This window comes from Podarcis bocagei (genome assembly GCF_964188305.1).
Source record: "Podarcis bocagei genome assembly, chromosome: 15".
Classification (NCBI taxonomy): Eukaryota; Metazoa; Chordata; class Lepidosauria; order Squamata; family Lacertidae; genus Podarcis; species Podarcis bocagei.
The window spans coordinates 17,202,511-17,227,600 of record NC_138141.1 but is presented as its reverse complement, the minus strand read 5'-3'; the positions used below and the strand labels follow the sequence as shown (position 1 = coordinate 17,227,600).

Here is a 25,090-nt window from a genome sequence, read left to right as displayed (position 1 = left end):
CTGTCACATTTCATTCCATTGGAATTTTTTATCACATAATGCTGTTCCCAAGGGGAGACCCTCGTGCCCATTTCTCAGCTTGATAAACCCTGAGCAGTGGAAAGGTTCTTCCTAACCCCCACCCCGCCCCCATACAAGCTGTTGGCAGCACAGCGAGTGCAAGTCTGAGCTACTCAAGATACACATCCATACTGTGCTGTGCTCAGCCTGGGCTTTTTAATTATTTGATGGTCACTGGCTTGGAGATTCCTTTATTACCTGTATCCAGGGATCTCTATGTTTAATTTCCTCATCAAGCTACGGTATATATACACTGACCATCCTGAACCACCAGCAGCCTTTTAAAAGTGAAAAAGACCTGGGCTAAGGTGCCATGGCGATGAAGCCTCAACTCCTAGCATAAGGTGGAGCCAGGAACCTTCAGCTGCCTATCTCAAGAACAGAAAAAACCATTTAAAAGCCTCTTAAGAGGAGATGAACCCAGAGAGACCCATACCCATCTGCAACCAGAAGGCTTCCTCTGTCAGGATCCCTGACATCAATTTTTAAGTGCAAAATTTAAATCTGTCTGCATGCCCATCAAGTCTGTAGTGAAACCCTTGCATTTTTTAATTTTTTTGCCAAGAACAATGTCTAGGTGCAGGCAACCCCTGCCAATCGTCCGGTTCAAGCAAACCACCATTGTTGCGAATTTAAGCAGCCCCAAGATGCAAACCTTATTAAAACCAGAGTGGAAGAGTAAGTAGGAGGGTTTTTTTTGGGGGGGGGTTATGATTGTGATCCTGTAAATTTTTTTTAAGACTGTGATCCCGATCTATACCCCACTCAGAAATGGAAAAATGGCCAGAAGTGCAGAGAGTGGAAGAAGCCCCTGAACCCCTCTAAGGAATCCATGATTAGTGAACTGACAAATTAGGGAACACGGACAAAGTTGCAGTGTTCAAACTGGCTTAATTCAAGTGAAGGGGTTTCGCCCAGGTGGTAGGTAGGTAGGTTGGTGAATGGGGGGGATTAGGTGTGGGGGGAGCAATGCACACAGCACAGGCTATCTTCACAGTTCAAATGGACTGGGGAGGGGCCTTCAACTTGCACTGCTGCCACCACCCTCCCTCGGTCAACATGGGCAAGTGCAGCTATCAGTTTTCCCCGTGCACAAATGGCTTCCACAACTATCTGCCTTCTCCATTGCTGAAATAGCCTTACAGGAAGATGCCAGGTGGACACCCCCTGGATAAGAACCGCCACCCTCCCCATTATTATTTTTTATCCAATAAAGACCAATTCAAATAATATGTTAAAATGCGGTGGAGTCCCTGGTCCAAGGCTGAGACAGCCACTGTGCAGGCAGATTGAGATGACTAACTCGTTCCACATGTGAGCACTGGCACAGAACAGTCAAGTCGTTGCAGCCCTCCAGGTGTTGCTGCACTCCAACCCCTGCCCTCCTGGATCATTTGCCATGCTGGCTGGGCCTGGTGGGAGTTGTAGTGCAACAACAGGTTCTCCACTAGTGCTTTAGCAGGAAGGAAGTCTCTGGGGAAGGGCAGCAGCTCAACATCTCCCTTTCCACTGTGTTCCTTCAATACCAGGGCTGGGGAGCTTGTGGGCCTCTAGATGTTGCTGGGCTGAAATTCCCATCACCCATGACCCAGCTGGCTTCTGTGAGCTGCAGTACAGCAACAACTAGAGGCTGGCAAATTCACTATCCTGTCGAGCTGCCTTTGCTCCGCATTGCCAGAAGTCTCTCCACAGCACACCCTCCAAGAGGATTTCTCCCCATAGTTTCTTCCAACTCCAACACATCTGTCACTTTGGACCACGATGGAGACAGAGACCCCAAAACTAAGAGGGATGGAGGGCTACCTCCAGCCTACAATGGTGGCAGAGGGGGGCTCCAGAGGGGACAAGGAAGCCACAACTGCAGCACAGCAAGGGGTTGCCTAGGTGTGCTTTGCACTGCAGAACAAGCCATGGTTTGCCAAAAAGATGCAGCTGGCCTCGTGTAGGGGAAGACGAGGCCAACTTCGCTTGAAGACACAAATTAGAGGAAAAATGGAGGGAGTGGACACCATGAAGCCAGAGGCTGCCAGCGGCCCGGCCATTGATGGCCAAGCCTTTCCTCTGCAGAACTCATGACAGGATTTGCTTGGATTCATTAACCCCACTATGGCTGGGCTTCTCCAGCATCTTCCTTGGACTAAAATGCCCTGCAGTCTCTGCTTCCAAGAAAAATACATTTTGTCTCGGGCAAGTGTCTTCCGCAATTGTTGCAAAACCTGAGTACTGACTTTTTGGATGACCCAAGAGTTTGTTTCCTTAGCCCCCGCCCCCACCCCCACCCCTCATCTGTTTTCAGTAAGCTGCAGGGAGGGACCAGCCCAGCCTAAGCAGATCCCTCCCTCCCTTTCTCCCTCCCTCCCATCCCTCCCTCCCTCCCTCCCATCACACACACTGCCTGTCAGGATCTCTGGTCGCATCCGGCAGGATTTTACAAAAGGTGCTGCTCAACTTCACTCAGGTACACGCAAGGCCTCATTTCGGGAGAGCTGCTTCAGCCCTCTGCCCTACTCAGAGACAAGCACAAATTTCTGCTGGAGTGACCTTTCTCCGGGCTCAAAGGGAGTTGGGAAGCCGTTTCCTCCAGCACCGAGTTCTCTTCCATGCCCTGACGCAGGGCAGATCAGCAACGGTCCTTCCACGTAAGCTAATCCCAGTTTGTCAGAGAGAAGGTTCAAAACACAGAAAGAGCCACTTCTTTCTATAGAAGGCAGAGGCCTCTCCCTGCCCAAACACTGTGCAAAGTCCCCTTCTCATCTTCATAAAACACAGGCCAGGTAGGAGCCGGTGGCAGCAGATGCCTCTGTATCAGAGGACCACAACTGGGAGTTCCTACTACGGAGACCTCCGTTGCCCCCATGGAAGAGGAAAGAAGCCACTGGATTGCTCAAGGAGGCTCATCCAGTTTGACATGTCCACACAAATTGGGCAAAGACCAGCAGCTTAGCCAGATAAGCTGGCATCAATTGCTACCTCATCCCCTGTAACCATGTCTTAACACAGGCCCAGCACAAAGAGAGGGGTTCTTGTTAAGCCAACCACCAAAGTCTTCTCCTTCGCGCACTCCCAGGATTTCAAATTCAGGCTGAAGGTAGCGTGGGGGTCTGCATCTCCCGCCACGCCAAGACAGAGCACACAGATCAGCTACAAACAGGGCCATTGTGTGCCATTTGTTCTTCCGGGAGGCAGCGGCATTCACAACAGCTACGTGGCAAAAGCTCCAAACATCAAACACCAACCATCCAGGTAGGCTCTGGAGGAGAGAGGAACTGGGCTGTGATGTAGATACGGAGTGGGGAAAGCTTCGACAAAAGGGGGCTCCTGGAGAACACTGTTTGACCACTGACGTCTCAGTGCTTGTCCATGGCCAATGTACTCCCGTTGGCCTTGGGTTTAGGCTTAGACTTGAAGGAAAAGCGCTTGATGAGGCGCCGAGAGAAGCTGCCAGATTTCTTCCTGCCAGAGGAGCTAGCACCGGCATTGGGCAAGTCATCATGAGACTGGCTGAGCCCGGCTTCTTTCTGCTTGTTCTTCCTCCGGAAGATGAGTTTGGTGCCGCTCCGAAGGAAGTTCACTGCAGCGGGAGAGAGAAGCACGTGAACATCCAGGGAACTCTGCCACATCCCATGCCACCACCCTAGCTTCTCCGACGCCAAAGCATTGGGTTGAAGCTCTGCTGAGGTTCTGGGCACCCCCTGGGCACACACTCAGCCTCACCTTTGTGATCTTTCAAGCTCCTGGTCTCCAGAGCACCTGTCGAGCCTGTTTCGGATTCCACATCCTCCAACGAGGGCCTTTCGGAGATGTCCGAGCGCGTCGTCTCATCCAGCTCCCTTTGGGCAGAGTATGAGGCTTCCAGCTGCTGAGTGGCATCAGTGATGCTGTGCCCATATTCAGATATGCCAGTCGCAATGGAGTCATCCTGGAGAGTGGCCTCCAGCGAAGCAGCGTAACCAAGGGAGAGAGCCATCTCGTCTTCAGCAATTGGTACCTGGGGTCAGGTTGGGTTGGTGAGTGAGAAGAACGATCCAACAGAAGCCAAAAGTAGTCACTGTCTCCCTGCCCCTACCCACTGATCAGAACCACCTCTTCCACCCACTTCATCATTTGGAGCTTCCTAAGAAAGGATGGCTGAATCCAAGCAAGTAGATAAGCAGTTACCTTGGAAACTCCTGAGATGATCAGTGTACTTCGCTTTGTCGGGGTCTTTTTGGCAGGTTTATTGGTCAAATCTGTCAGCTGCCTGATTGCCGTCTCGGCCACCGGGTCCAAGCCATTGGACACATGGCTGCTTCCTGGAGGAGACACAAACACACAGATATGCATAGATATATGAGAGTTATCGTATTGATTTATGGGGCAAGTGAAAAAGGTATGGAAGACCTTCCTTCTTTGCCACTCCTACTGTCTAGAGCAGGGGCTCTCAAACTTGGGTCCTCCAGCTGTTGTTGGACTACAAGTCCCATCATCACTAACTAGCAGGATCAGTGGTCAGGGATGATGGGAATTGTAGTCTACGAACAGCTGGAGACCCAAGTTTGGGAAACACTGGATTGGAGGTCCAAACTGACCGGAACAGATGTTGAAGTGTAGCCTGTTTTTAATATACAAGGTGAGCCAGTATCTGCACTCTGTTTTCACCCCATCTTTCCTACAAAGGAATTCAGGGTGGTGTATGGGGCTCTTGCTCCCTCCCTTTCTCCCACCCCAATTTTATCCTCTGAGCAATCCAAGTAGAGGATTGCAGAGGCGGCGGTGACTGGCCCAAGGTCACTGGGCCCAAAGGACTCTTCAAGCATTCCCCTGGCACGAGGTGGGGCAGGGAAAGGGATGCCACTTGGCCTAATCCAGGGGTCAGCAAACTTTTTCAGCAGGGGACCAGTCCACTGTCCCTCAGACCTTGTGGGGGGCTGGACTATATATATTTTTTTTTGGGGGGGGGGAATGAACTAATTCCTATGCCCCACAAATAACCCAGAGATGTATTTTAAATAAAAGGGCACATTCTACTCATGTAAAAACGCACTGATTCCCAGACCATCCGTGGGCCGGATTTAGAATGCAATTGGGCCGGATCCAGCCCCTGGGCCTTAGTTTGCCTACCCATGGCCTAATCCTTGCAGCTCTTTGTAGTGTGGTCGAGGACAAAAAAAAATGGCTTCCTGGTGACTTACTACTACTGCAGGGGGAAGAGCTGGGACAGCCATTTTCTGGAAGCACCGTGGTCACTTTCTCTGTCACTTCCACCTTCGATGGAGACCTTGAGGGTGAATCTGGGCTCCAGAAGAAAAGGGGCGCAAAATCAGCAAACCAGGTCACAAGACCCAACAGATGCTTCACACACACACACACAAACAAACACACCCTTTCCAGGTTTTCTGACAATGCGGTTCACTTGCTGGGGAGGTGGAAGACTCCCTGCCCTGATAGAACTCAGTATCCAGTATCCTCAAAGCAGGCGTGCAGTTATACGCCAGAGTGGTACTGCTGCACAGGACCCAATATCCAAGGGAAGGCAGGGACTTCAAAGCAGAGGGGTTGCTATATAACCCAACAGCCCTGAAGGAAGCTGGCCATTTCCATCGGGAGAAACCCTGCCCACCATGTATGTTTTGCCTGAAAGCGTTGGATGAACTTTAAGCCAAGGCTCATGAGCGCTCTGCCCCAGAAATGGATATCCACACCAGGGACAAGTAAAAGCAGCGAGGAGGTCCTTCAGTCTCTCACGGCACTTGCTGCCAAGTGCATCTCCTTTACAAATTGGTCACCAGCTACATGCTGCATCTTTCCAGATCCTGGAAAAGATGCTCTGTTTCCAGGCAGGTGTTACTCCCATCACTATGGCCCATTTGGCAAACAGGCTGGGTTCATAATAAATGGCTGGGGCCTCTCCAGCAACTGCAGGTCCCTCTTGGCTGCCTTTGCCGTTCCAGAGGAGCAGACAAAGCAGCAACACTGCACTTGTGAATGCATTAACACTCTCTCTCTCTCACTCTCTCTCTCTCTCTCACACACACACAGGGTTGTGCACACCCTAAAAGAAGGATCCCCTTACCAATCTTGCAGTCCATTTTGGGCCTGGACTGGATGGTGGTGACCGTGGTGACGATGGTCCCGTCAGGCATGATGGTGCGGTCCATCTCAATCTTTTTGGTGGGGGTGATGCTGGTTCGCAGCGAAGAGGCCAGCTGGAGCTCCGGCAGTTCCTGATAGAGCAGCTGCCAAGAGAGCCAGATGCAAACCCTTCAGACAGACGGGTGGGGTCACATGGACACACACCAGAGTGGGGGTGGCACTCAGCACAGCAGCTCCCCATCAGCAGAACCAGCTTCCCTCCAACAGCGGGTGATCTTCTTGCCCCAGAACAAGAAGAGACCAGCACCCCAGAACCTGCCTGCTTTGCTCTTTCTGCAGACAAATTGCCTGACATAAAGTTGGCCTGGCCTTGGGAGAGGGATTTGCATGCAGAACAATAACAACAACATTTTTATCATTTATTATCATTTATTGAATTTATATACCTCCCTATACCCGGAGGTCTCAGGGTGGTTCACATAAATTATATTTATATATTTATATTTATATTTATATTTATATTTATATTTATATTTATATTTATATTTATATTTATATGCCACCAAACTGGTAGGCGGCTGCCAACAGAATACTAAAAACACAATGAAACATCAAACATTAAATACTCAGGTTTCACTTGCAGCCTCTCCAGGCAGAGCTGAGAGACCCTGGCCCTGGCCCAAAATTCTGGAGATGCGCTGCCAGTTAGTGTAGGCAATATGAGCTAGATGGACACAAAGGTCTGACTCGGGATGAGGCAGCTTCCAATTGGTTCATTGCGAGACAAGGGTCTGTGCCTCTCAAGGGACTGTGGCAACATCAAGGAAGGAGGCTGGTGCCTGTGGTTAATGGCTCTGAAGCAGGGGTGGGTGTGGGCGGGGGACCTTCCAGTAAGTTGCAGCTGGACCACTTCGGTCTCAGTCCCTCGCTTCTCCCTCCCCAGCATCAGCATACAGAATCTCAAACTGAAAAAGGGAAAGCCCTGCAGAGGCCGCTTGTTATTCTACTCTAGAGATTCCTGTATGGAGTTCTTGCCCCTTCTGCCTGTCACTTCACACTTCACCTCCAGTGCAATGGCTGCTCCTGCAGGCAGCTTCCTGACAGCTCCGGGGGTCAGTGCGTACTGCTGCTGTCCCCGTGGCTCTTTGGAGGGGGAGTCCAGCGGGATAGTGGCAAATCCCAAGAGCACATCTGCAAGAGAGTAGCAACAAAGAGGGAACACAAGTGGAGATTCTCCTTGGTTCCAGGCGCTGGCAGCAGCCCATGCTATGCCAACTTAAATCATAGAGCATTGTAGAGTTCAAAGGGATCCCCAGCGGTCATCTAGTCCAACCCCCCCCCCCCAAAATCACTAATCCCTTCTTCCAAGTCAGTCTCCAACCTAGCTGCTCCCACTGCCCACTCATCAATATCCAGCCACCACTTCTCAGTGTCCAGCCAGCCCCTGACACCTCATTTGAGAGCCGCCACCAGGCCCAGCAGCCTTGGCCACCCACAGGTCACAGCAATCTTCAGCTCCATGGCCGGTCCCAGAAAATACTTACCTTCTCCAGAACTGCTGCTCCCAAGGACACTCAGCTTCAGCTCTCTGCTCCTCGGCCCAAGCTCCCTGTCCAGGCACAAGAAGAGGAAACAGGCATAATAATAAATAATAAATTTTATTTATATCCCGCCCTCCCCGGCCGAAGCTGGGCTCAGGGCGGCTAACAACAATAAAATAATACAACATTCTAAAATCATTCTAAAAACTGCATTCAGCAGTTTAGAACATTCTCCCTCTGCAAAACACGGGCTCCCTTTCCCATCCTCAAATTTGAGATCCATGAGTAGTGCTCGCCAGAGTAAGAGGGGAAACGGAAGAACACCATTTGGGGACAAAGATGAAGGTATGCTCTGTTCCCTCTGGGTGGAGGTGCTGAAGGGAAAGCACCGAAGTGGTGCAGCAGGACACACAATCCAAGGAAGCTGGCTGCAAACCATGGATGGTGCTTCCTACTCCAGACAGCGCTTGGGTTCTGGCCAGCCAACACACCCTTCCCCAAATACGCAAAAGAACAAGAAAGTGCTGGTCCTTACAGAACGAGCTTGTCCGCCCACTCCACTTCGGCTGCAGGGCTGGAGCTACTGGCTGGCACCAGCTTCGTCCTCTTCAGCTGCCGAGGGCTGTCCAGCTCTGCCACGCAGCACAACTGCCCACTTCCTAAAAGGGGCACAGAGCAACACTGGGGTGAGGCCATGCAGACACCTGATAAGCCCTGGGAGGGGCTGCCCAGAAAGAAGCAGCAATAGGGGCCACTCGCTGAGCATCACCATGCTGAGCAGGGATTTGTCTGCCCAGCCCAACTCACCTGGATTCTCACCCAGATCTTTGCACACCTTCAGCACATGCACGGCGGACTGGAAACGAAACCTAAAGTCACCCATCCCCTGAAATCTGGCTCTCCCTTCAGAGTCTTAACCCTTTGAAAAGCTCCAAGCAGGTGGCTATGTAGTGATGCTGCTTACAGGATCGCCTTAACCCCTTGGCAAGAGGCCTGCTTGGTTTTGCAGGTGAGAGGATGCAGCCAATGTTGGGTCTTCACACCTAGCCCAAAGTTGGCCAGGATGCTCCATGCCATGCCTTCAAACACAGGTGTCACTCTCACCCTGCAGAGCAGCCAAAGGCCTGGAAACATCTCCTGTTCCTGCATCATACCTCGCGTCTCCTCAGAGCCCAAGTGCAGAGCTCGCAGATGCTGGAGAAGCAGCTTGGGCACCACTGGAGCAGCTGTGCTGGATGGGGACCCCTGGGAAAGTTTATTGCAGGACACCTGAGATAAACAAGGAAGGAAAGCACATGAGCAGGGAACCACTGACTAATGCATTCCCATCTCTCTCAAGTCATGAATGGGGATCTGCAGAGGTGGTTGGACCACAATTCACATCACTCTCAATCATTGGCTATCCTATCTAGGCTTGATGGGAGCTGGAGTTCAAAAACTCCCATCCTTGCTGTAAAACCAAATGGATGACAATAAATGCCAGCTACATCCGGGGGTGTGGATAAGAATAAATAATAATAATAATTTAGTATTTATACCCCGCCCATCTGGCTGGGTTTCCCCAGCTACTCTGGGCAGCTCCCAACAGAATATTAAAAGCACAATAAAACATCAAACATTTAAAACTTCCCTAAACAGGGCTGCCTTGAGATGTTTTCTAAAAGTCAGATAGTTGTTTATTTCCTTGACCTCTGATGGGAGGGCGTTCCACAGGGCGGGCAGCACTCCTAAGAAGGCCCTCTGCCTGGTTCCCTGTAACCTGGCTTCTCGCAGGGAGGGAACCGCCAGAAGGCCCTTGGAGCTGGACCTCAGTGTCCGGGCTGAACGATGGGGGTGGAGATGCTCCTTCAGGTATACTGGGCCGAGACCAATTCCAAAGTCCCCCACTCATACTGGGCTAGAAGGAAGAGTCCCCTCACTCAACAGCCACACACCAATGTGTGAAAGATCTTTACCGCATTGCTGCCAGCTACACAGGCCTTCAGATTCACCATCATGGCAGGCTGAGTGCTGACGACAGAGTCCTCAATCAGGTCCTTTATGGTGGACAGGTCCACTTTCCCGTCATTCTCCTGGATCACAAAAATAAGGTCAGAAAACAAGCCCAGAAGGTGGGAAAGACTGCATTTCTTGCAAAGAATGTCCCCCCTTTACAGGAAGGTTAAAAAGCACCTGCAGCCAAAGGGAGGCATCACCCTCAAGACTTCCACTGAACCCAGGAAAGGAGCTTCTATCAAGTGTTCCATATATATATATACTCTCTCTCTGTCTGTCTCTCTCTCTGTGTGTATGTCTCTCTCTCTCTCTCTCTCTCTCTCTCTCTCTCTCTCTCTCTCTGTGTGTGTGTGTGTGTGTAAATTTTTAAATTAAATTTTCTGTTTTACAATTTAAAATACTATTTTAAACATCCTTAAAGTATCAATGGCTCCCCTTCTCCTCTTTCCATGGTTCATTTTGCATATCTTAATCCCTGCATATTTTACTAAAATAAAACCATTCAGTATTCCACTGTTGTATCCATAAAAACTTATTTACACTGTTGAATTTATCTTAATGCTGCCAACATTTTCAAGTGTACACATTTCCCCCATATATTCAATAAACGTTTTCCAAACTTCTCTAAACGTATGTTCTTCTCTTATTCTATATGTTAAATCTGCAAGCTGCGCCCTCCACTGACCCCAGGAAAGGAGCTCCTATCAAGTGTTCCTATAGCACCAGCTGGGTGTCGGGAGTTATAGAATACAAAGCTTTCATTTGAGCACCCCACGCAACGCGGGTCCTTTCAGGGGCGTCCTGAGCAGGTTGCAGAAATGGCCCCACTGAAAAGCAAGGCAAGTCTGGCAGCACTTTCCTATGCAAAGATGTCTCATGTTATGGAGAAGCCACTTTTGCTCCCTCTGAATGTAGCATCGCGTTCAGCAAGTAAGCCCATGTAGGTTTGCTTGAAAGACAGGGACATATGTCCACCCTGCTGGAGCATGGAGGTGAGCCCAGGACAAGCTCGGTAGTGAGTTTGGTTCTATTACTGATGGCTTGAATCAGAGTAACAGATTTTCAGCATGCTGCATGTCTTCATTAGCTGTCCAGAAGTGGCTGGTAGGTGAAACCAATTAATTCTAGTTTTGTCCCCATCCTCCTCCCTTTTGAGCTCTACAAGGGGCCAAGGAGGAGGAAGCTGATAGCCAATGCTGATATTTGTAAGGAAGAAGGCAGGCAAGTGGGGGCTGGCTGAAGGCAGAGTGAAATGGAGAAGGCAGCCCCCCCCCCATTTGCCCTGATGGAAAAACATCCACTGCTTATCACTGCTGACTATTTGTGTTAAGAGCAATACCGCTTTGCAAAGGGTCACCAATCAGCTTCTGCATAATCTGTACTTTTAACTTCCCTCTGACCTCGCTGGTTACAATTCTAGCCCCCCATTACCACCGGCACCACCACTCCCCCACGTGTATATATATCACTGCAGTTTTTAGGAGAAGGCTCCAGGCACAGCATGAAATGGGCTCTAGGTCCTTAAAGCTTTCGGCATAATGAACTTGTTGATTTCGCCAAGTTGCTTTGCTGCTTCTGCTGCAATCTCACTAGCCTTGCACACACGGTAGCCAAATGAGGGGTGTGCCACTGAGCTTTCTCTAGCAGGAGGGAAGAATTCTAAAGCAGTCGTGTGTGTGGAATCAGGACCAGTGGAGTCCTCTGGCTCCCCCTTGCAGAACAGGCAAGTGTGACTTTCCACCCAGCAATGCTCATCTGTTTGCTCACTTCACGCAGCTGGAGCCTTGGAACGACGGACAGGTTCAGCTCTGGTCTGTCTTTGAATGCCCAGGATACCAGCAGCCCTTCATCTTGAATCTCCTCCAGGTGGATCTCCAACTGGCCCAAGTAAAAAAAAAAAAAAAGTCTTATCGTCATCACCACCACCATTATCTGCACAAAGATATTTATACCCACCTATTTTGTATAATCTGTAGGCTGGCAATATTCATCTAAAACCACCCAAGTAAACAATATCACAACCCAAGCTTTTATGCAAAATAGACTTAAGCAAAATAGGCAGAGGCCTCTACCTGCAGACCCGCCCAGGCACAAATCCTGCCAGTAGCAGCCTCTGCCCACAATAACTCAGAGGTTGGCCCAGGGCAAACTCTCTGGCAGGGGGGAAACACAGAGTGGTGGAGTGGGCAGGGGTGGGAAGGAGAGAAAGCCCCAGCCCCCAGCCCCACAGTTACCTGGGCCTGCAGCACAGCCAAGGTGACGTGATAGGTGTCCATGGAAACGGCAGCTGGAGACTGCTGAGTGACTGAGACAGGGAACTGCAGGGTGCTGGCAGAAAGGTGGCAACACAACATCTGGAAGGAGAGACGGGAAGGGAGAGACGGTCATTGTGCCCAGCTGGAGGGCCGGCCAGAAGGCAGGTGACAAAGAGCAGCAGGCAGGGAAGACGGTTCAGGGGAACAGTCAGGGGTCTGTTGTTACCACTACGCCCAGTCCCAGACACCTCCATTTGGGCACAACTAGGGTCAGCTGGTAGGGGAAAATGATTCAACCTCCCTTATGTTTTTATATGTGCTGGAAGCCGCCCAGAGTGGCTGGGGAAACCCAGCCACATGGGCCGGGTATACATTTTATTATTATTATTATTATTATTATTATTATTATTATTATTATTATTATTATTGAAGCTTTTAATGTTTGATGCATTACTGTATTTTAATATTTTGTTGGAAGCTGCCCAGAGTGGCTAGGGAAGCCCAGCCAGATGGGCGGGGTATAAATAATAAATTATAATTATAATTACAATGATTTTCCAAACTACATCACTCTCATTTTATACGTAAACATAAACCCTGCACTCAAGCATGTGGCCTTGGAAGGAACACCTCTCCCCCACCCCCATTCCCCCTTGCATGCTTATGGTGCAAAGTGGGGGACACGCATTCTCTCCACAGCAAATGTGTTTCCCCTCATGCCTGCTGACAATCATGGGTTCTCTTCTGATTTCCTGCCCAGATTCTGCCCTGGTCTTCCCCATGTCACGGCAGGAGCTTCCAGCCTCTGCTGCTGCGGCAATTAAACATTCATGCAAGACCCACTGCCTAGATAGATCCTGCACAGAACAGCTAACTCTTCTTTGATCACCTGTTGGCCTCCGCGTGTTTCTTGTGATGCTCCTTGGTATCTTTCCTTCCCTGTCGCTTTCACACCATCTCTCTCTAATCACTACTAACTTCTCCTTTTGGACCTTTCCTGACTCCTTCCTCCCTCCCGGTCCCTGGGAGTGGGGGTCTTAAACATCACTAACCACAACTCAGCCCTTCACGCAGTGAAATGCGTGAAGCCGGGAGGAAAGTTGGGGAGGCAGTTCATTTGGCCATATGCAGAGTGCACTCCCATAGCTCATGCCCACATGCCTCAAACTATGGGGTTTTCTGTGGCTCCATACTTTGTTTTATATATATATATATATATATATATATATGTAGGTTTTGGTGTCTTCGGGTGTCTTCCCGTGTAAGAGTTGGGGTGTCTAGGCGACGTTTCGACGAGGTCTCACTCGTCATCTTCAGGCTGGTGCTTTCGGCTTCTTGTTACTGGAACAGAGCAGGATCTCAGTGTTTGAGTTCCTATAAATACTGTTGAGGGGGTGTGGTGCAGAGAAGAAGTTCCCAGGTTATTGTGCCTTTTCTTCTTTTGTTCCTTAATTACTTGGGGGATATCTTGAGTGATATCTTGAGTGATATTCTGAGTACCACTTAGGTGGGTCATTAAGTGTGGATTAGTTGCTATAGCTTTCGTGTCTTGACCTTTTGAGCTTGTGAAGAGATTTTTCTGAGAAGATGGCTGTACTGCACTGAGTTGTGCTCTGGCTTGGCTTCGTGTATAGGGGCGAGCTGTGGTTTTGTGCCCTGTGCCAGCCAGATCTGTGTAGGGATTGCAGGGGGGTGCAGCATCCGGAGGTGCCACTATGGTTTGGCTACCGGATGGAGTCTGTAATTTATCTGTGGAGAGGGTCTGGGTTTGGGTCTGGTGTGGTTGATAGGTGATGGCGTTCTGTGTGCCTCTGGTCCTGGTGTCGGTTTTTGTGGGGAGGGCTAATTTCCAGATGTCTGGCAGGCGGGACGTGTCGTCACGCTTGTTCATGTTGTGAGGGTGTTTCTCTATCTCGATGGCTTCCATGATTATTCTCTTGTGGTGATGTTCCATGTTAAAGAGCAATTTGGAATCTGCAAAATTAATTTCGTGTCCTGTTTCTTTCATGTGTTGGAAAAGAGAGGAGGTTTTTTCTTCTTTTTTGACGGCATTCTTGTGTTCTGCGATACGTGCATTTATTCGTCTGTTTGTTTGTCCAATGTACGTGGCTGGGCAGACTTTGCAGGGTATTTCATAGACCCCTTGGTTTTCCAACTGGATTTTATCTTTGGGGTTTCTGAGGATATTGGCTATTTTTTGGTTGGTGCAAAAGGCTGTTTTGATATTGTGTTTATGGAGGATTTTGCTGATTTTGTCTGTAGTGCCCTTGATATAAGGAAGGAGGGCCATGCCATTGTTTTCTTCTGTGTCTTGGTTTTTGGGGGGTGTTTCTTTTTGGATTAGCTTCGTAACCCTGTTTTGCTGGTATCCATTGGCGATTAACACATTTGAGAGATTCTGTAACTCAGTTGTCAAGTGGTCTTTGTCAGCCAGGCGTTTGGTTCTGGAGATGAGAGTCTTGGCTACGGAGTTTATTTGTGCAGGGTGGTGGTGTGATTGTGCATGTAAGTAGCGGTTGGTGTGTGTTTTTTTCTGGTAGATAGTGTGTCCTAGGGAGCCATCAGGTTTTTTGTAGATTAGGACGTCAAGGAAGGGAAGTTGGTTGTTGGCTTCTATTTCCATAGTAAATTGTATTTTGGGGTGTAGGCTGTTGAGATGTGTGAGGAAGCTGTCTAGTTTTTCTTTCCCGTGTGGCCAAATTACAAAGGTGTCGTCAACATATCTGAGCCAAAGTTTGGGTTTGTGTTCTGACTTGTCTAAAGCATTGGTTTCAAAGTGTTCCATGTACAAATTTGCGATGACCGGTGAGAGGGGTGATCCCATAGGCGCTCCTTCTATCTGTTTGTATCTTTGTCCATTGTGGATGAAGTACGTGTTGGTTAGGCAGTGGTTGGTCAGGTCCAGGATGTATTTGGGGGGATTGTATTTGTTTTGAATGGCTGTCAAGGCTTCATTAATGGGCACTTGAGTGAAGAGAGATACAACATCGAAGCTCACAAGTAGGTCATCGGGATGTAGGTTTTGCTTCTTTATTGTTTCTATGAACTGGAAGGAGTTAGTAACGTGTGAAGCGATGGATTCTGCATAGGGCTGAAGTTGCTTAGCGAGAAATTTAGCGAGATTTTGTAGAGGTGAGCCTATGGAGCTGACTATTGGTCTGAGTGGTGTTCCTTCTTTGTGTATCTTGGGGAGACCGTAGAGTTTGGGGCATCTGGATGATTTTTCTCTGGGGATGATTCTTAGCTGGATTTCTTCACTGATAGGAGAGGCTTTTATTTTGGATTTGGTGGTTTTTTCCAGATAGGTGGTGGGATCTGTTTTTATAGGTTGGTAGGTAGGGTCTTGGAGTAGATTTGATAGTTTTGCTTGGTAGTCCGATGTGTTCATCACAACAGTGGCATTACCTTTGTCTGCTGGGAGAATGATTATGTTGTTGTCTTTCTTCAGGTTGGTGAGTGCTTTCTGTTCTTCTTTGTGTAAATTGCTTCTGGGTGGTTTGCTGGAGCAGAGGATGTTGGTGACTTCAAGTCTGATTTTATTGGCTTCATCTGGGTCGATTTTGGTTAGGCTAGCTTCGACTCCGCATATGATGTTTTCCGTGGGGATGCGTCTCGGGGCGACTGCAAAGTTGAAACCTTTGGAGAGTACTTTGGTTTCAGTTGGGGTGAGGATCCTGTCTGATATGTTATGTACTGTTTGTTTCATGGGTTGTTGTGGAGGGTGGCTGGGCTTCTGGCGTTTCTCTAGTTTGTGGAGTTTGTTGGTGTGTCTGTCTGTCTTATGTGAGGTCTCAGTTTCAGCTCTCCAGACGGCTAGTTGTTTGCATTTGTCCCAGAGTGCAGGGTGGATTTTGTTACAGAGTTTGAGGTGAAGAGTGAGCAGATCTTTGTTGGTTTGGTTTAGTAGGTATCTTTTCTTATGTATTTCGTTTCTGATTAGGGATAGTTCAGTTCGTTTCAGGATCCTTTCGGTAGCTGGGGTTTTAGAGTGGAATTTAAGTTGGAAGCATGTGGGAATTAAGTTGTTGTCCCGGCAGTTGCGTAGGAACAAGAGATCACATAAGATGGTGGCTCTTCGGATTTCTAGTTTCTCGTAGGTTCTTGTCAGCTGGAAGGTTTCCTCCCCGTAGAGGTGAGATATTTGCTTTCGTAGATTTTCACGGGTACAGGAATGTAGGTTTTGGTGTCTTCGGGTGTCTTCCCGTGTAAGAGTTGGGGTGTCTAGGCGACGTTTCGACGAGGTCTCACTCGTCATCTTCAGGCTGGTGCTTTCGGCTTCTTGTTACTGGAACAGAGCAGGATCTCAGTGTTTGAGTTCCTATAAATACTGTTGAGGGGGTGTGGTGCAGAGAAGAAGTTCCCAGGTTATTGTGCCTTTTCTTCTTTTGTTCCTTAATTACTTGGGGGATATCTTGAGTGATATCTTGAGTGATATTCTGAGTACCACTTAGGTGGGTCATTAAGTGTGGATTAGTTGCTATAGCTTTCGTGTCTTGACCTTTTGAGCTTGTGAAGAGATTTTTCTGAGAAGATGGCTGTACTGCACTGAGTTGTGCTCTGGCTTGGCTTCGTGTATAGGGGCGAGCTGTGGTTTTGTGCCCTGTGCCAGCCAGATCTGTGTAGGGATTGCAGGGGGGTGCAGCATCCGGAGGTGCCACTATGGTTTGGCTACCGGATGGAGTCTGTAATTTATCTGTGGAGAGGGTCTGGGTTTGGGTCTGGTGTGGTTGATAGGTGATGGCGTTCTGTGTGCCTCTGGTCCTGGTGTCGGTTTTTGTGGGGAGGGCTAATTTCCAGATGTCTGGCAGGCGGGACGTGTCGTCACGCTTGTTCATGTTGTGAGGGTGTTTCTCTATCTCGATGGCTTCCATGATTATTCTCTTGTGGTGATGTTCCATGTTAAAGAGCAATTTGGAATCTGCAAAATTAATTTCGTGTCCTGTTTCTTTCATGTGTTGGAAAAGAGAGGAGGTTTTTTCTTCTTTTTTGACGGCATTCTTGTGTTCTGCGATACGTGCATTTATTCGTCTGTTTGTTTGTCCAATGTACGTGGCTGGGCAGACTTTGCAGGGTATTTCATAGACCCCTTGGTTTTCCAACTGGATTTTATCTTTGGGGTTTCTGAGGATATTGGCTATTTTTTGGTTGGTGCAAAAGGCTGTTTTGATATTGTGTTTATGGAGGATTTTGCTGATTTTGTCTGTAGTGCCCTTGATATAAGGAAGGAGGGCCATGCCATTGTTTTCTTCTGTGTCTTGGTTTTTGGGGGGTGTTTCTTTTTGGATTAGCTTCGTAACCCTGTTTTGCTGGTATCCATTGGCGATTAACACATTTGAGAGATTCTGTAACTCAGTTGTCAAGTGGTCTTTGTCAGCCAGGCGTTTGGTTCTGGAGATGAGAGTCTTGGCTACGGAGTTTATTTGTGCAGGGTGGTGGTGTGATTGTGCATGTAAGTAGCGGTTGGTGTGTGTTTTTTTCTGGTAGATAGTGTGTCCTAGGGAGCCATCAGGTTTTTTGTAGATTAGGACGTCAAGGAAGGGAAGTTGGTTGTTGGCTTCTATTTCCATAGTAAATTGTATTTTGGGGTGTAGGCTGTTGAGATGTGTGAGGAAGCTGTCTAGTTTTTCTTTCCCGTGTGGCCAAATTACAAAGGTGTCGTCAACATATCTGAGCCAAAGTTTGGGTTTGTGTTCTGACTTGTCTAAAGCATTGGTTTCAAAGTGTTCCATGTACAAATTTGCGATGACCGGTGAGAGGGGTGATCCCATAGGCGCTCCTTCTATCTGTTTGTATCTTTGTCCATTGTGGATGAAGTACGTGTTGGTTAGGCAGTGGTTGGTCAGGTCCAGGATGTATTTGGGGGGATTGTATTTGTTTTGAATGGCTGTCAAGGCTTCATTAATGGGCACTTGAGTGAAGAGAGATACAACATCGAAGCTCACAAGTAGGTCATCGGGATGTAGGTTTTGCTTCTTTATTGTTTCTATGAACTGGAAGGAGTTAGTAACGTGTGAAGCGATGGATTCTGCATAGGGCTGAAGTTGCTTAGCGAGAAATTTAGCGAGATTTTGTAGAGGTGAGCCTATGGAGCTGACTATTGGTCTGAGTGGTGTTCCTTCTTTGTGTATCTTGGGGAGACCGTAGAGTTTGGGGCATCTGGATGATTTTTCTCTGGGGATGATTCTTAGCTGGATTTCTTCACTGATAGGAGAGGCTTTTATTTTGGATTTGGTGGTTTTTTCCAGATAGGTGGTGGGATCTGTTTTTATAGGTTGGTAGGTAGGGTCTTGGAGTAGATTTGATAGTTTTGCTTGGTAGTCCGATGTGTTCATCACAACAGTGGCATTACCTTTGTCTGCTGGGAGAATGATTATGTTGTTGTCTTTCTTCAGGTTGGTGAGTGCTTTCTGTTCTTCTTTGTGTAAATTGCTTCTGGGTGGTTTGCTGGAGCAGAGGATGTTGGTGACTTCAAGTCTGATTTTATTGGCTTCATCTGGGTCGATTTTGGTTAGGCTAGCTTCGACTCCGCATATGATGTTTTCCGTGGGGATGCGTCTCGGGGCGACTGCAAAGTTGAAACCTTTGGAGAGTACTTTGGTTTCAGTTGGGGTGAGGATCCTGTCTGATATGTTATGTACTGTTTGTTTCATGGGTTGTTGTGGAGGGTGGCTGGGCTTCTGGCGTTTCTCTAGTTTGTGGAGTTTGTTGGTGTGTCTGTCTGTCTTATGTGAGGTCTCAGTTTCAGCTCTCCAGACGGCTAGTTGTTTGCATTTGTCCCAGAGTGCAGGGTGGATTTTGTTACAGAGTTTGAGGTGAAGAGTGAGCAGATCTTTGTTGGTTTGGTTTAGTAGGTATCTTTTCTTATGTATTTCGTTTCTGATTAGGGATAGTTCAGTTCGTTTCAGGATCCTTTCGGTAGCTGGGGTTTTAGAGTGGAATTTAAGTTGGAAGCATGTGGGAATTAAGTTGTTGTCCCGGCAGTTGCGTAGGAACAAGAGATCACATAAGATGGTGGCTCTTCGGATTTCTAGTTTCTCGTAGGTTCTTGTCAGCTGGAAGGTTTCCTCCCCGTAGAGGTGAGATATTTGCTTTCGTAGATTTTCACGGGTACAGGAATGTAGGTTTTGGTGTCTTCGGGTGTCTTCCCGTGTAAGAGTTGGGGTGTCTAGGCGACGTTTCGACGAGGTCTCACTCGTCATCTTCAGGCTGGTGCTTTCGGCTTCTTGTTACTGGAACAGAGCAGGATCTCAGTGTTTGAGTTCCTATAAATACTGTTGAGGGGGTGTGGTGCAGAGAAGAAGTTCCCAGGTTATTGTGCCTTTTCTTCTTTTGTTCCTTAATTACTTGGGGGATATCTTGAGTGATATCTTGAGTGATATTCTGAGTACCACTTAGGTGGGTCATTAAGTGTGGATTAGTTGCTATAGCTTTCGTGTCTTGACCTTTTGAGCTTGTGAAGAGATTTTTCTGAGAAGATGGCTGTACTGCACTGAGTTGTGCTCTGGCTTGGCTTCGTGTATAGGGGCGAGCTGTGGTTTTGTGCCCTGTGCCAGCCAGATCTGTGTAGGGATTGCAGGGGGGTGCAGCATCCGGAGGTGCCACTATGGTTTGGCTACCGGATGGAGTCTGTAATTTATCTGTGGAGAGGGTCTGGGTTTGGGTCTGGTGTGGTTGATAGGTGATGGCGTTCTGTGTGCCTCTGGTCCTGGTGTCGGTTTTTGTGGGGAGGGCTAATTTCCAGATGTCTGGCAGGCGGGACGTGTCGTCACGCTTGTTCATGTTGTGAGGGTGTTTCTCTATCTCGATGGCTTCCATGATTATTCTCTTGTGGTGATGTTCCATGTTAAAGAGCAATTTGGAATCTGCAAAATTAATTTCGTGTCCTGTTTCTTTCATGTGTTGGAAAAGAGAGGAGGTTTTTTCTTCTTTTTTGACGGCATTCTTGTGTTCTGCGATACGTGCATTTATTCGTCTGTTTGTTTGTCCAATGTACGTGGCTGGGCAGACTTTGCAGGGTATTTCATAGACCCCTTGGTTTTCCAACTGGATTTTATCTTTGGGGTTTCTGAGGATATTGGCTATTTTTTGGTTGGTGCAAAAGGCTGTTTTGATATTGTGTTTATGGAGGATTTTGCTGATTTTGTCTGTAGTGCCCTTGATATAAGGAAGGAGGGCCATGCCATTGTTTTCTTCTGTGTCTTGGTTTTTGGGGGGTGTTTCTTTTTGGATTAGCTTCGTAACCCTGTTTTGCTGGTATCCATTGGCGATTAACACATTTGAGAGATTCTGTAACTCAGTTGTCAAGTGGTCTTTGTCAGCCAGGCGTTTGGTTCTGGAGATGAGAGTCTTGGCTACGGAGTTTATTTGTGCAGGGTGGTGGTGTGATTGTGCATGTAAGTAGCGGTTGGTGTGTGTTTTTTTCTGGTAGATAGTGTGTCCTAGGGAGCCATCAGGTTTTTTGTAGATTAGGACGTCAAGGAAGGGAAGTTGGTTGTTGGCTTCTATTTCCATAGTAAATTGTATTTTGGGGTGTAGGCTGTTGAGATGTGTGAGGAAGCTGTCTAGTTTTTCTTTCCCGTGTGGCCAAATTACAAAGGTGTCGTCAACATATCTGAGCCAAAGTTTGGGTTTGTGTTCTGACTTGTCTAAAGCATTGGTTTCAAAGTGTTCCATGTACAAATTTGCGATGACCGGTGAGAGGGGTGATCCCATAGGCGCTCCTTCTATCTGTTTGTATCTTTGTCCATTGTGGATGAAGTACGTGTTGGTTAGGCAGTGGTTGGTCAGGTCCAGGATGTATTTGGGGGGATTGTATTTGTTTTGAATGGCTGTCAAGGCTTCATTAATGGGCACTTGAGTGAAGAGAGATACAACATCGAAGCTCACAAGTAGGTCATCGGGATGTAGGTTTTGCTTCTTTATTGTTTCTATGAACTGGAAGGAGTTAGTAACGTGTGAAGCGATGGATTCTGCATAGGGCTGAAGTTGCTTAGCGAGAAATTTAGCGAGATTTTGTAGAGGTGAGCCTATGGAGCTGACTATTGGTCTGAGTGGTGTTCCTTCTTTGTGTATCTTGGGGAGACCGTAGAGTTTGGGGCATCTGGATGATTTTTCTCTGGGGATGATTCTTAGCTGGATTTCTTCACTGATAGGAGAGGCTTTTATTTTGGATTTGGTGGTTTTTTCCAGATAGGTGGTGGGATCTGTTTTTATAGGTTGGTAGGTAGGGTCTTGGAGTAGATTTGATAGTTTTGCTTGGTAGTCCGATGTGTTCATCACAACAGTGGCATTACCTTTGTCTGCTGGGAGAATGATTATGTTGTTGTCTTTCTTCAGGTTGGTGAGTGCTTTCTGTTCTTCTTTGTGTAAATTGCTTCTGGGTGGTTTGCTGGAGCAGAGGATGTTGGTGACTTCAAGTCTGATTTTATTGGCTTCATCTGGGTCGATTTTGGTTAGGCTAGCTTCGACTCCGCATATGATGTTTTCCGTGGGGATGCGTCTCGGGGCGACTGCAAAGTTGAAACCTTTGGAGAGTACTTTGGTTTCAGTTGGGGTGAGGATCCTGTCTGATATGTTATGTACTGTTTGTTTCATGGGTTGTTGTGGAGGGTGGCTGGGCTTCTGGCGTTTCTCTAGTTTGTGGAGTTTGTTGGTGTGTCTGTCTGTCTTATGTGAGGTCTCAGTTTCAGCTCTCCAGACGGCTAGTTGTTTGCATTTGTCCCAGAGTGCAGGGTGGATTTTGTTACAGAGTTTGAGGTGAAGAGTGAGCAGATCTTTGTTGGTTTGGTTTAGTAGGTATCTTTTCTTATGTATTTCGTTTCTGATTAGGGATAGTTCAGTTCGTTTCAGGATCCTTTCGGTAGCTGGGGTTTTAGAGTGGAATTTAAGTTGGAAGCATGTGGGAATTAAGTTGTTGTCCCGGCAGTTGCGTAGGAACAAGAGATCACATAAGATGGTGGCTCTTCGGATTTCTAGTTTCTCGTAGGTTCTTGTCAGCTGGAAGGTTTCCTCCCCGTAGAGGTGAGATATTTGCTTTCGTAGATTTTCACGGGTACAGGAATGTAGGTATGTAGTAACAAGAAGCCGAAAGCACCAGCCTGAAGATGACGAGTGAGACCTCGTCGAAACGTCGCCTAGACACCCCAACTCTTACACGGGAAGACACCCGAAGACACCAAAACCTACATTCCTGTACCCGTGAAAATCTACGAAAGCATATATATATATATATATATATATATATATATATATGCTTTCGTAGATTTTCACGGGTACAGGAATGCAGGTTTTGGTGTCTTCGGGTGTCTTCCCGTGTAAGAGTGTACTCTTACACGGGAAGACACCCGAAGACACCAAAACCTGCATATATATATATATATATATATATATATATATATATATATGCAGGTTTTGGTGTCTTCGGGTGTCTTCCCGTGTAAGAGTTGGGGTGTCTAGGCGACGTTTCGACGAGGTCTCACTCGTCATCTTCAGGCTGGTGCTTTCGGCTTCTTGTTACTGGAACAGAGCAGGATCTCAGTGTTTGAGTTCCTATAAATACTGTTGAGGGGGTGTGGTGTATAGCCTCCAACGTTCTGGGCAGAGAGGAAGTTCCCAGGTTAGTGTGTCTTTTCTTCTTTTGTTCATTAATTACTTGAGGGATATCTTGAGTGATTTCTTGAGTGATATTCTGAGTACCACTTAGGAGGGTCATTAGGTGTGGATTAGTTGCTAAAGCTTTCGTGTCTTGACCTCTTGAGCTTGTAAAGAGTTTTTTCTGAGAAGATGGCTGTACTTCACTTAGTTGTGCTCTGGCTTGGCTTCGTGTATAGGGGCGAGCTGTGGTTTTGTGCCCTGTGCCAGCCAGATCTGTGTAAGGATTGCAGGGGGGTGCAGCATCCGGAGGTGCCACTATGGTTTGGCTACTGGATGGTGTCTGTAATTTATCTGTGGAGAGGGTCTGGGTTTGGGTCTGGTGTGGTTGATTGGAGATGGCGTTCTGTGTGCCTCTGGTTCTGGTGTCGGTTTTTGTGGGGAGGGCTATTTTCCAGATGTCTGGCAGGCGGGACGTATCGTCATGCTTGTTCATGTTGTGAGGGTGTTTCTCTATCTCGATGGCTTCCATGATTATTCTCTTGTGGTGGTGTTCCGTGTTAAAGAGCAATTTGGAATCTGAAAAATTAATTTTGTGTCCTGTTTCTTTCATGTGTTGGTAAAGAGAGGAAGTTTTTTCTTCTTTTTTGACGGCATTCTTGTGTTCTGCGATACGTGCATTTATTCGTCTGTTTGTTTGTCCAATGTACGAATAAATGTACGAACAAACAGACGAATAAATGCACGTATCGCAGAACACAAGAATGCCGTCAAAAAAGAAGAAAAAACTTCCTCTCTTTACCAACACATGAAAGAAACAGGACACAAAATTAATTTTTCAGATTCCAAATTGCTCTTTAACACGGAACACCACCACAAGAGAATAATCATGGAAGCCATCGAGATAGAGAAACACCCTCACAACATGAACAAGCGTGACGATACGTCCCGCCTGCCAGACATCTGGAAAATAGCCCTCCCCACAAAAACCGACACCAGAACCAGAGGCACACAGAACGCCATCTCCAATCAACCACACCAGACCCAAACCCAGACCCTCTCCACAGATAAATTACAGACACCATCCAGTAGCCAAACCATAGTGGCACCTCCGGATGCTGCACCCCCCTGCAATCCTGGCTGGCACAGGGCACAAAACCACAGCTCGCCCCTATACACGAAGCCAAGCCAGAGCACAACTAAGTGAAGTACAGCCATCTTCTCAGAAAAAACTCTTTACAAGCTCAAGAGGTCAAGACACGAAAGCTTTAGCAACTAATCCACACCTAATGACCCTCCTAAGTGGTACTCAGAATATCACTCAAGAAATCACTCAAGATATCCCTCAAGTAATTAATGAACAAAAGAAGAAAAGACACACTAACCTGGGAACTTCCTCTCTGCCCAGAACGTTGGAGGCTATACACCACACCCCCTCAACAGTATTTATAGGAACTCAAACACTGAGATCCTGCTCTGTTCCAGTAACAAGAAGCCGAAAGCACCAGCCTGAAGATGACGAGTGAGACCTCGTCGAAACGTCGCCTAGACACCCCAACTCTTACACGGGAAGACACCCGAAGACACCAAAACCTGCATTCCTGTACCCGTGAAAATCTACGAAAGCATATATATATATATATATATATATATATATATATATATATATATATATATTTTAACGTATCAGTTCCAACAGTCATACAATAGATCTTCTCATCATATACAACGTTTTAGACTTCCGTCAACACCTCTGATGATTTTTCGTTCTTTATCACTTATTCTGCATTTCTTAATTTCTATATTGCATTTAATTATCCTTAACTAATAATTCTTTTCATAGTCTTTCTTGTAATATTTCAAATAATCCACCTTACAAAACTTGTTGCAGTCCTACTAGCATAATCTGTTCATCACAATTACTTTTCAAATAGTTCATATATTTACTCCAGTCCTCTAAGAATCTCTGATCCCGCAGGTTTTGAATCCTTCCTGTTAATTCATCTAATTCTGCATAGTCCATCAACTTCATCCTCCATTCTTCTTTCGTCGGTAATTCTTCTTGCTCTGTGGCTCCATACTTTGAGGGAGTCATCGTGTTTGACCTTCTCCAAAATATTCCCTTTCAGATTCTCTGCCTCACAGCCCCACTGTCTATGGGGAATCCTTTTCAGACAGAGGGCCACACATTCCCTTCTAGGCAGCTGCTAAGGGCCACATGCCAGTGGTGGGTGGGGCCAGAAGAAAAGTGGGTGGAGCAACAGATGTTATTTTGACTTCCATGCAGTAGGCTTGCTTCCACACATACTCAAACATACCCCTCTAATGTCCACCCAGGCAAGCAACAGGCAAGAAACAATACTCAAGGAGGACATGGAGCAGGATCTGTCAGGGGTGTGGCCTAGGAGAGTCCCAAGGGCTGGAAAGAGAGGCCTGCAAGGGCCACATTCTACCCATGGGTCTGACGTTTCCCCTCCCTGGTCTTGGTTGAATGTTAGACTGGTAGTTTTCAGCAGGTATGTCTTCATCTGACACTGAAAGGGCCGAGAGCATCTGTCAGGAGATCTGTGTAGCTCC

The 25,090-nt window shown here is 47.4% G+C and overlaps 1 protein-coding gene across 1 annotated transcript in view; it reads right to left on the bottom strand.

Annotated features, from left to right (window-relative positions):
• Positions 1–2,437: 2,437 nt before the first annotated feature.
• Positions 2,438–25,090, bottom strand: part of C2CD2L (C2CD2 like) — a 34,091-nt gene continuing 11,438 nt past the window's right edge. The window contains exons 3-14 of the mRNA XM_081172546.1: positions 11,903–12,022; positions 11,436–11,546; positions 9,629–9,745; positions 8,828–8,942; positions 8,209–8,332; positions 7,677–7,741; positions 7,196–7,323; positions 6,113–6,275; positions 5,232–5,330; positions 4,219–4,352; positions 3,775–4,048; positions 2,438–3,631 (exon numbers count right to left, since the gene is read on the bottom strand). Coding sequence (XP_081028672.1) covers positions 3,408–3,631; positions 3,775–4,048; positions 4,219–4,352; positions 5,232–5,330; positions 6,113–6,275; positions 7,196–7,323; positions 7,677–7,741; positions 8,209–8,332; positions 8,828–8,942; positions 9,629–9,745; positions 11,436–11,546; positions 11,903–12,022 — 1,674 coding nt within the window. The 3' untranslated portion in view covers positions 2,438–3,407. The remainder of the gene's footprint in view (positions 3,632–3,774; positions 4,049–4,218; positions 4,353–5,231; positions 5,331–6,112; positions 6,276–7,195; positions 7,324–7,676; positions 7,742–8,208; positions 8,333–8,827; positions 8,943–9,628; positions 9,746–11,435; positions 11,547–11,902; positions 12,023–25,090) is intronic.